This window comes from Lutra lutra, chromosome 11 (assembly GCF_902655055.1).
Source record: "Lutra lutra chromosome 11, mLutLut1.2, whole genome shotgun sequence".
NCBI lineage: Eukaryota > Metazoa > Chordata > Mammalia > Carnivora > Mustelidae > Lutra > Lutra lutra.
Window position 1 is genome coordinate 35,150,628 of NC_062288.1, and position 12,307 is coordinate 35,162,934.

Below are 12,307 nucleotides of genomic sequence, written 5' to 3' on the forward strand. Positions count from 1 at the left end.
AAACTGAGGAAGACACAGAAATTGCCCATACGTACCCTGTGTGTGCACACAGTCCCAGCCTCCCTAATATCAACAAGCCCCACGAGAGCGGGACGTCTGTTAGAATTGCTGATCCTACATTGCCCCATCATTATAACCGAGAGTTCATTAGAGTTTACTCCTGGTGAGCAAATGTATAGTGTGGGTGTGGACAAATGTATAATGACATGTATTCACCTTTACAGTATCATACAAAGTAATTTCACAGCCCTGAGAAATCCTCTGTGCTCTACCCACTCCTCCCTTCCTCTGCCCTAACCCTAGCATCCACTGATCTTTCTACTGTCTTTGTAGTTTTGCCTGTTCCAGAATGCTAGCTCGTTGGAAGTGTGCTGTTTTATATTGATGGCTAAAGGACCTTTGTGCTCTGTTGTGCTGCTGCAGGCTTACTGTATGGTTGAGGACCAACTTCAAGTCTTTGCCCTCGGAGACACAGAGGGGTGTCCTGGTATAGTGACGAAGAACATGGACTCCACCTCTAGCTGGGTTCAAATCTGGCTCTGCCACATGTGAGCTGTGTAACACGGACAAGGTGCCCAGTGTCTCACTACCTCAGTTTCTCTGTGTGTAAAGTATAAGGTGGAGATGACCATAGCCCCTCCCCCACAGTGTTGTCATGAGGACTAAAGTGAGTGCATATTTGCAAACTACTTAACCATGTAGAAAATGTTTGCTAAATATCTAATAGGAGGCTTGGGTAGCCCAGCTCTTTGGGAAGGGACAGTAGACTGGGAGCAGAGTCCTCGTTCAGCCTGTCCCAGTAGCCTGCATCATGGCCTCTGGCGACTCAACCTTTCCAACCTCAGTTTACTCCTGTAAAATGAAGTTCTTAGACTCCCTGATTGCTCACACTGCCCCTGAAGGTGCTGAGCGCCCCCTTCCTGATCTCTTTCTCACTTAGGGAAGTCTAGATGAAGGGTGGGTGGGGACGCATGGAGAATGAGACACAGAATCTTTCCTCTCCTTTGTTTTCTGGGCACTGTGAAGACGTGATTTGTAAACAGTACACTTTAGATTTGCAAGAATGCCTGTGGTTAAAGTTTCCCAGAGAAAGACATCTTATGGGGAAGAGGAGCCTTCCTTGATTTTTAGATTGGATAGTTTGAAGACCTCGTCAGGGACTGCGCACTCGCAAAGCCACAGTTGTACACATGTCCGAAAAGCCAAGCCATCAGAAATAAAAATATTTAATGAAGTAGGAGAATGTTTGTTTCTAGAAGTTGCTAAGAGATGACACATTTTAAAATGCCCACGTTTGGGAATTAAAAGATGATTTGCCACGGCCGGAGGTCACGTTACTTCCGTCTCCTGTGTGCACCATCTGAAGGTGGCTGCCGAGCATTTTGAGGTGGCCATCGGGGGACAGCATCAGGACAGTGCAGTTCTGTTCAGCATGAATGTGTCATGCCAGAGCCTCATGGATTGCATTCAAGGTGTGCCAGATCTCAGTCATTATGTATTTTGGGGCTATCAAGTATGTTAAAGCTGTGACTTGCAGGTGTATGAACATATGTATTATTTGTGTATCATTTCCAAAATGCCTGTTTAGGCGGCGCCTGGGTGGCTTAGTCATTAAGCATCTGCCTTCAGCTTGGGTCATGATTCTAGGGTCCTGGGATCGAGTCCCACGTCGGGCTCCCTGCTCAGTGGGGAGTCTGCTTCTCCCTCTCCCACTCCCTTTCCTTCTGCCCGATGTTCCCCTGTTCATGCTCGCTCTCTCTCTCTTCTCTATTTCTGTCAAATAAATAAATAAAATCTTTTAAAAAATAAAAATTAAAATGCCTGTTTAGGTCACTCTGCTTTTTTGGAGTTGAGAGATCTAACATCCCCATATTTTGGAACAAGTTTAACCCTCTCCATCTGGGGTAAACTCTCCTCTTCTGTACAGGAATTCTGCTTTACTTCTGTTTTAAAAACTATAAATAGGGGTGCCTAGGTGGCTCAGTGGGTTGAAGCCTCTACCTTCAGCTCAGGTCATGATCCCAGGGTCCTGGGATTGAGCCCCGTATCAGGCTCTCTGCTCAGCGGGGAACCTGCTTCCTCCTCTCTCTCTCTGCCTGCCTCTCTGCCTACTTGTGATCTCTATCAAATAAATAAATAAAATCTTCTAAAAAAAAACTATAAATAGTTTAAATCCAGCTTATCTGTCTAAATCAGACTATCAACTGAAGTGTTCACTGCTGGCTTGGCTTTCCTAATAGGAGATAGTGAAGGTTGCATAAAAATTCTTCTGCATACTTGTCAATATAGTTTTCTTCTATTGATAATCCATTAGTATGGGTGCTGTGATTTATTGTAGGCTGCTTATGACCATATATGTTTTGTGCACTGCTGTATATCCACAGTGCCTAGAACAGGGCCTGGCAAACAGTAGGCATATAATAAATATTTGTAGAATAAACGGGAGAATGAAGGAATACTCATGTCTCCTATCCTAAAGGATTTAAGAATATTATACATTACATAAACAAGGAATAAGAGTGATTTTTTGAAATCTCACTAGCATGATCCATAACTATGTTTGTTGTTGACCTTCTAAAGGACCAGAGCCCTTCTGCTTCACTGAAACAATCCTGAGAAGGGCCTCAGGTTCACCAGCCCTGCCAGGTGATACAATGACCACGGCTCTTTGCTAAAATTCTTACTACTTTTCTTACAAGCTCAGTAAGAAAGAGTAAATGTATTTGTTAAAATATAAAACAATTCTAAAAATTTTTAATTGTGAACATTTGAATATATTGTTGAGAGGAGTTAATTAATCAAGCACATCTAACATTTCCTGTGGTGTTTTGGTCATGCTCATTTTTATATTGATTTATTGACTTATGAAACACTTGTTTGGTGATATTATTTATGTTGGATGATATTAAATCTGTTTACAAGAGATATGCTAAAGTCTTAGACTTGTAAGATCTCATCTCTGTTGCCACCCCTCCCAAAAAAGAAAGAAAAGCGATAGCTTACAAATCCTGATTTTACCTCTTAAGTCCTTCGAACATATTTGGGGTTTCTAATTTGTTGAGTGATGTAACTGTTTACTCATATGGTTTCCTGTTATTGAAGTTAGAAACACAGCAGTGTCCCGTAAGATACAAGCCAAAAAAATAAAAATTTGGTGAGAAGGAAATGAGAGGAATACAAATTAAAGTTATTTTCCTGATGGATCCAGGTCTTACCTATAAGCGAATGAGTACATTCCAGTTTAGGTTTTCTCTTCCTGTGGGTTCCAGTCTGCTTTCCTAATGCCCGTAGCCACTGCGGTTATAGGTTTTTTAAGCTGAGTCACTAGAATGTGTACCATTGTTCTCTGCTTGTTTTCCTGCTGTATTTCAGCGACCCGCAGCACACAAGCAGGGCAATTTGAGGGGAAACCTTTCCAGTTCTCTGTCCTCCCACCCCCCTCCTGTGGCAGAGTGAGTGATTTCTTCTGGGCCGGCCCTCCTCCCTGGCCTCCCGCTGCGTGTGATCGTCCTCTACAATGTCCCTGCAAGAAGAGAAGGTGAAAATCAGCCTGCAGGTTTAAATTAATTGCAGGCATCAGTTATGCTCAGAGTTTCACCAGTTCTTTACATCACAACATTCTAAACTTCTAGTTTAAACATAATTGGAAAGAGAAAGCTGACATTAGTCACTGACAGTAAACTTAACTAAAGCATAACAGTGTAAAATACTCATATGCAAATAACTTGAATAATCTGATAAAGTCACTCATAGGCCCTTGAATATTTTATTAAAGATAACGGTTACTGGTTCAGAGCCCTGGATTCCAGCACCTTTTTGTTTTTCAAACTTACGTGCTGAATTATATTGTGTTTGTTCTAATGGAACATCACTTTTATTCGTAGTGGAAATCGCTTTTAAAATATAATTTTTTTCATGGAGTTATAAAAGTAATGCATGTTGCTGCCCCCCCCCCCAAAAATGGTAGAGCCTCCTCCATTTGAAATTGTGTACCTGGCGGTTAAGATCTGAAGGATGCTGGATACAAGAGAGCAGTGCCTGTGTTTTACTGGGGCTGGCTTCAGATATTTGAGTTTATCCTGTCTTCATTTGGAAAAGAAACAGATGCATTTAGTGGCTCTGCCTCCAGGCTCCCAAGGGACTGTGTCCGTATCCACACTGACAGCACTCTTCACCCTGTATTTGTAATTCTGTATTTACATTTCGGTGCCACTGAACTATAACTGGGACTTTTACCCACTTCTCCGTGTCCAGTGCAGCTCCTGGCACCCTGGCAGGTGCTTAGGTCACATTTGCTAAAAGAATTCAGAGTTTACATGAGTAGTGATGGAAGGCAAACACAGGGAAACCTCATTCTTCCTTATTTTTTCTAACTTTCCTATGGCACTTTTCAGTTTGGGCTTTTATGCACAGCTAAATTGGACATATTGTATTTCTGGGGGAAAAAATTCTATTAGCATATCCTGTCAAACTCTAAATAGAGGCAATTCTTAGAATTCTTATATTTATGTGCAGCCGTTAATTGCCAAGAATAATAATTTACTTATAAATGCAAGATTGTATTAATTTTATCTGTAATGGAATTCTTGTTCCTCCTGAAATCATAGCAAATTATTAAAATTGCTTTGTGGGGAGTACAAAGTTAAGGAGATCAAATTTGCTTTACAAGAACACTTGATGTAATTAATTTTTAAAATATATCTTGCTTTTTTAATACCAGACTGCAGATAATAAGTTTTTTAAAGACCTTTATAAAAAGAACTGTTCTCCCCATTTCTCCTTTCTTTGTCAGTGAATCCTCAAACCTAAAATATGCCTTTAATTTCTACTCTACACCAACTGGCTGAATTACGTTGTGACTTTATAATGCAGTCTAGTAGAGAGTAAACTCAGATATTACATGTTCTTATGAGACTTTTAATTCATAATTGTTGGTGAGCACTTTGACCCATAGCTTTAGAACAATGGCTATTTGGAATCAGGCCTGATCTTCTGCAAATGCCTGCCATGAGAGCATAATGACTAGTTTCTGCGCTGATTGGTCAGAGTCCATGCCTGGCAGGTTCTTAAATATTTTAACAATTATCCCAGCTTGAATGGTGACTTTGAAGCTCCATGAAAACCTCCAGTACTTTCTGAATCATCCTGGAAAGATTCATGTATTCTTGGCATGACAGCTGAGTTGAGTATGAAATTCTCAATCTTGGGAACTTGGAAATTAGAGATCTGTAAACCCTCTATTCCTCATCTTAATGCCTACCTTCCTGTCATAGCCTATATCCAATCCATCAGTAAATCTGTTGCTCTGCCTTTTAACAAGCTGCGGACGGACTGACCCCTTCTCACTGCAGTCACTGTTTCTAGGGCCCAGAGTATATCATCTCCCCCTCATACAGTTGTAAAAAACTTTTCTTGATCTTCTGGTTCTGTCCTTGCTCCTGATAGTGTGTTCTCGAAACAGAAGGCAAAATGTGTGGATGGTGAGTTACAGGCCACAGGGGCTCCATATGAGCCCGTCTTCTGCCCTGTGCCCCTTCTCTGTCTCAGCCTCCACTTCTCTGTCCCGGGCTTTCTGTCTGCTCCAGCCACCCTGTCCTTCAGGCTCACTCCAGCCTTGCACGTCCTACTGGAATATGAGCCCCCTGCCTGCATGAAGGGTTTCTGTGTGATTCCCTTCTGTGTAGCCTCAGCCACCAGGAAGGGCCCCTGGCACATAGTAGTTGCTCAATAAATAGTAGTTGAATCAATGAATCATTGCACAGTATTTCCAGTCATTCTGTTTGGATAAATACTGTGTTTAGAAATGGAAAGTTGAGCAGGTTCTTAAATTTCTTTTTGTTCTTCTTATCTAATGGTATTCTTCCATAGGAAATATACTATAACACAAGCAATACCAGTCATTTAGATTCTCTCCTTTAAAAGCTTGTCCTTAAAAGCAGACAACACTGAAAAGAGACACCAACCAATATTAAGCAATACTTAAGCCTTTAAGTATGAAATTTTTTAAAGGAATCAAGATTAATATGAACAAGATGCCATTTAATTTTATTGGAGGACATACACACAAAACCTTTCTGAATGGAAAGACACACTGAAAGGTTATGTACAAAGATTTTACATCATTCTTTTCAGATAAGTAGATATTTTAATGACACTCCAACCAGATTTCCAGTGGGAACTTTATTTTGTTGACTGACCGTTTTGTTTGAAACACACCTTCCCTCATCACTTAATCTAAAGTGTTCCTCTCATACTGGTCTGTCTACATTATATCTCCTTGTTTTATTTCGCTAGAACACTTTTTTTTGCCCACCTTTATTGAGATAGAATAGACATATAACAGTGTATAAGTGTAAGGTGCACAACAGAGTGATTTTATACATCTATGTATGTATATATATATATATATATATATATATATATATATAACAAAATATACCACAGTAAGTTTAGTTAACACATGCATCACATCATGTGATTACAATTTTTGTGTGTCTGTGGTGAGAACTTTGAAGATCTACTCTCTTAGCAGCTTTCAAATATACAGTGCAATATTGTTAACTAAAGTCATTATGCTTTACATTACCTCCCCAGAATTGATCCATTTTATAACTAGAAATTTATATCCTGTGATTGCTTTTCATCCATTTCTCTACCTCCCCATCCCCTGCCCCCGGCAACCATTAATCTGTTCTCTGCTTTTGTTGAGTTCAGGGTTTTTTAGATTCCACATACAAGTGAAATCATACAGTGTTTATCTTTCTTTGACTTATTTCACTTAGCATAATGCCCTCAATGGGCACAGTGCCCACATTGTTGCAAATATCAGGATTTCCTTATTTTTTATGGCTGAATACTGTCCCTTACATATATACGCTACATTTTTTTCATTCATTTCATCCATCAGTGGACACTTTGGTTGTTCCCATATCTTGACTATTGTAAGTATTGTCGAAGTGAACATAAGGCTGCAGAAATCTCTTCAAGTTAGTGATTTAATTTCCATCAGAAATTAAATATCCTCCTATGGAATTGTTGGATCATATGATAGTTGTATTTTTAATTTTTTGAGAAACCTTCCTACTGTTTTCCATAGTGGCTGTACCAATTTACATTTCCAGCAATAATGTATAGACATTCCCCTTTCTCCACATTTTTGCCAGCACTTGTTGGCTTGTCTTTTTGATACTAGCCATTCTGACAGCTGTGAGGTGACATCTCGTGGTTTTGATGGTTTTAATCTGATAATTAGTGATGTTGAGCACCTTCTCATGTACTTGTTGGCCAGTTAAATATCTTCCTTGGGAAAATGTCTGTTCAGGTCCTTTGCCCACTTCTTAGTTATATTATTTGATTTTTTTGCTATTGAGTTTTGTGAGTTCTTTATATATTTTGGATATTAACCCCTTACCAGATAGGTGGTTTGCAAATATTTTTCTCCCATTCCATAGGTTGCCTTTTCATTTTGTTGATGGTTTCTTTTGCTGTGCAGAAGCTTTTAGTTTGTTGTGGTCTCACTTGTTTATTTTCACTTTTACTGCTTGTGCTTTGGGTGTTGTATCCATAAAATCCATAAAAATGGTCTTGCCAAGACCAGTGTCAAGAAGCTTTTTCCACCTCTGTTTTTGTCTCTGCTTTCAGTTCTTACATTTAAGTCTTTAATCCTTTCAGAGTTAATTTTTCTTCCTGGTTTAAAATAGGAGTCCAGTTTCATTTTTTTTGTTTGTTTTCCCACCATGTATGGAAGAGATTATTTTTCCTCCATTGAGTATTTTGGCTTCCTTGTCAAACATTAGTTGACTGTTCATGCCTGAGTTTAATTCTGGGCTTTCACTTTTGTTCTGTTAGTCTGTGTGTCTGTTTTTATGCTAGTACCAGACTGTTCAGATTGCTCTAACTTTTTGAAAGATAGTTTGAAATCAGGAAAGGTAATGCCCCTAGCTTTGTTCTTCTTTCTCAAGATTGCTTTGGCCATTTAGGGTCTTCTGTGGTTCCATACACATTTTAGGATTGTTTTGTTCTTGTTTGTATAAATACAAAAAAATGCCATTGAAATCTCAATAGGGATTGTATTAGGTCTATAGATGATGTTGGGTAGTATGAAGATTTTACTATATTAATTCTTCCAATCCATGAACACAGGATTCCTTTCCATTTATTTGTGTCTTCAATTTCTTTCATCAGTATCTTAATAATTTTCAATGTACAGATTTTTTTATCTCCTTGGTTAAATTTATTCCTAGGCATTTCATTATTTTTGATGCTTTATAAATGGAATTTTCCTTTATTTCTTTTTCACATAATTCAGTGTTAACATAGAGAAACACAACTGACTTTTATATATTGATTATTTATTCTGCAGCTGGGCTGAATTTGGCACGAATAGTATTTTGGTGGAGATATTCTGTATATAAAATCATGTCATCTGCAAACAGACAGTTTTACGTCTTCCTTTCCAATTCAGATGCCTTTTATTTATTTTTCTTTCTTTCTTCCTTTTTTTTTTTTGATTGCTCAGGCTCAGACTTTTAGTAGCATGTTGTTGAATAAGAATGCTGAGAGAGTCAGGGCGCCTGGGTGGCTCAGTGGGTTAAGGCCTCTGCCTTCAGCTCAGGTCATGATCTCAGGGTTCTGGGATCGAGCCCCAGGTCCCATCGGGCTGTCTGCTCAGCAGGGAGCCTGCTTTCCTTCCTCTCTGCCTGCCTTTCTGCCTACTTGTGATCTCTGTCTGTCAAATGAATAAATGAAATCTTAAAAAAAAAAAAAATGCTGAGAGTGGGCACCCTTGTCTTGTTCCTGATGTTAAAGAAAAAGCCTTCTGCCTTTCATAATTGAGTATGGTATTAGCTGTGGGCTTGTCATGTATATGCTTTTCTGCATTGGGTGCATTCCTTCTCTACCCAGTCTTTTAAGGGTTTTTATCATGAATGGATGCTAAATTTTGTCAAATGCTTTTTCTGCATCTATTAAGATAATCATGTAATTTTTGTTTTTTAGTCTATTAATATGGTGTATCACATTTATTGATTTGCATGTGTTAAACCATCCTTGCATTCCAGGGATGCATACTATAAAGAGACATCATGTTTTCATTGCTGGAAAATGAAAAGTAATCTGTCAGCATCTATTAAAATGTAAAATGTGCGTACCATTTACCAAGCAGTTCAACATGGAAAAATCTGTCCAATAGAAACAAAGGCATTAGTATACAGAGATAGATGTGCAAGGATATTTATTGAAGCATTGTTTTTAAGGGAAAAGGAACTGGAAACGATCTCAATTGTCATCAGTAGGAAATAGTCTAAATAACTATGATACTTCTAGTCTATGGAATATTATACAGTTTTAAAACAATTGTTAAATCTATTTCTTGCTTTGAAGGACTGCTGTATACTAAAAAGATTTCAGACTGTTCATTGTACAATCTGTCTTTAAAAATTAAAATAGTATCTACACATGTATATATGGATGGGTTTGTATTGTAAACATAAAGAAATATGTGGAAAGAGACATACCCTAGACATTAACAATTGCTGTGTCTTCAGGAGTCAAAAATAGAGAGCAGGAGAGGAGATTATTAACATCTGTTCTGTGCTGCTTTATTGTTTAACTTGGTAAAACCAACATCTTAATTTTTAAAATATAATAAAGATGACTTAATGAAAAACATAAAGGTACATTAGAGGACATTAGTAGTTTGGCTTTGAGCCAAATCAAGTAAATGTAAGAAAGAAAATGTAAATACTAAATAGTGTAAGAAAGGAGAGCCACCGTTACTGTATTGGATCAGAGATATCTTCATAGTGAAGGCAGCAGCTCTCACTTCACCGATGTGTCAGTGTTCTTCAGTAGACTTACAGTTTGGAGGTTTGGAATTTGTGTTTCTTTTTTCTACCTGATCAAAACTTAGTTATTCTAAGAAATAATTACTAGGAAACCGGATTATGAAATAAATCACCGTAACAAAAGAAAACAATGCTTCCTTATTTAAAATGTTATGATCTTCCTGTTTTATTCTTTGTAACTGCCCGATCTAAAGGTGAAGTGTACCATGGCCAGCGTAACCATGGCTAAGTCAAACACGGTCTTTTTAAAAGTTGAGGTTTTTTTTTTTTTTTTAAACATACTTGTAATGTATACATTTGAAATAAAGGTTGCTTATCATTTTTCTTTTTTATTTCAGAACGCTTTACCCCGTACAGCTCTAAAAACCTTAGGCAAGCATGGAATAAGTAAGTCTTTATACAGTTTGTGCTTGTTCTCGCTCTCTTCTTCTTTTCTCTCTCAGTCTCTCTCTCAATTCTTAAAACTCTCCAAATAAGCTTGTCTTGACATTTTTCATTTGCTCATCCAAGTATCCATGCATCCGTTCATTTAACCATTAAATAGTCGGTAAGCCCTAACTGGGCACCAGCCACCATGTTCACCCTAAGCCGATGCTGTTATATATGAGTTTGGGTTCTTAGAGCAACGTGGCATTGCTTGAGAATTCTAAATCCTAAAATTCATTATGCTTAATCTTCTCATAACTGAATTCCAAGAAATGTTTTCACAATAACAAAATAGCATCTAAGTACAGTGTAATGACTGATTCTAATCTAAATAATGCCAGTGACAAACTTGGAGCTAGATAAAATTGATCTTTCAGATTTTTTCAGTTTATCTGTTGTTCTCCTAAGCCTTGTTGGAAAGCGAAGTATGTGTATCACTTGAAATATATGTGATCTGTTTATTTAATTTCTGTTCTCTCATCTGATCTCATTGAAATAATTTTATTTATTGGTTTTGAAATTTGATGAAATCTGAAGGTCTGGGTTTCTCAAGTTATTCAGAGATCTTTTATTGCAAGCCAATGTGTTAATAAATCATTGAAAGTTGGAAAGCAGATTGATTGAGTCACTCTCATTAGTTGTGGAGATCATATTTCAAGCATGATGCTGGGAAAAAGGTAACTGGGACTGGTTTGATTTAAAAAAAATTAATTTGTCATAACAGAATTTTGTCTGTGGGGAATTTAGTATTATTGCCTCAGTTTTTACTGTTACAACATGTTTCATTTTAGACACCATCAATTATAAAAATAAAAAAAGAAGGAAAAAACCTTTTTATAATAAAAATGTTGTCAGTAGATCCAGTAGACAAGTTATTGTGAGGAACTCATGAAGTGAGTACTTTAAACTCTGCAGTTAAAGTTATTAGTTATTCTAAGAAATAACTTAGTTATTTAGTTTATTTGGAAGATTTGGCAATTTATTTTGATTAAATTCATCCTTAAAAGAGCACTGGGATAACTATCTTCATCTAACACAAGGCTTTGCATTTGGCCATTTGAAGAATCAGTACTTAATGTCTGGAGTCTCCTCTGGGAGGCATGCCCTCTGTTGGGAACATTCTGTGCCTGTTCCTCCACTCTTGTTCCCTTCACCCTCCCCCTCTAACAATTTAATTAAGTGCTTTCATACACCAGGTACCACATATAGTATACAGTTCCTACCTTAATTAAATAACCAAACACATTCTCTCATGATTGCTCAGGAAGGTTTGTCCAAGCAGGTAACCGTCTTAGGAGACAGTTCTTTATAAAGCAGTTGAATTTCTAACCCCACCTTTGAAGTCACAGGAACATCTGGCAGATCTACACAGAGTATTTGTGGAGAACAACCATTTCCTTCCTTCAGAGGGGCCGAGCTCGAGTGACCTCTAAATTGCCCAGGAAAATAAATGGCAGTCCTTGTCCACTTAGAGTAGTCAACAAAAAAAATGGGAGATGGGTGTGTGTAGATGATGGTGAATGATATTTCTTCCACTGTCCTCTTATGGATATGACCCCACTTTGTGTACACCTGGCCCACTCCAGCCATTCGTATCTGTAGCTTGTATTCAGTACCACCCACCACCTCAAGCTCTCAAGCACGCGGGCCCCAATGAATGAATGGCCTTTCTCACCCAGCCATTCCACCATGACAGGTGGGATGCCTCAGGGAAACGAGGTTGCCTCATGTCTTTCTAAAAGAAAAGCAAAATTGAAATAGTACTCAAGCGTTGCTTGAATTCTGACTTGCTTGCTTCTGATAAGCTTGCTTCATTCTGACCACCTAAGACCCCATGCTTACTTTGCTCCAAGAGGTATTGATCATGTTACAACAAGAGTAGTTAATTTCATTGATGAAAATCAGGATGTACAGTCCTCTGGTATTGATGTTTTAGAAATTTTAAAAACTGTGTGCATTATGCACAATGTCCAGATTTTTTTAAAAAGATGCCAAGTGTCAGTAAATACGCTTTGACTTTAGAGGGCGAATAAGAA

At 38.1% G+C, this 12,307-nt stretch overlaps 1 protein-coding gene across 4 annotated transcripts in view; it reads left to right on the plus strand.

The window, feature by feature from the left end:
* CDK14 (cyclin dependent kinase 14) overlaps positions 1-12,307 on the plus strand; it is a 592,901-nt gene that overhangs the window by 434,075 nt on the left and 146,519 nt on the right. For all 4 annotated transcript variants that reach the window (XM_047694487.1, XM_047694483.1, XM_047694484.1 and 1 more), the window contains one exon: positions 10,184-10,232. In XM_047694487.1, coding sequence (XP_047550443.1) covers positions 10,184-10,232 — 49 coding nt within the window. The remainder of the gene's footprint in view (positions 1-10,183; positions 10,233-12,307) is intronic.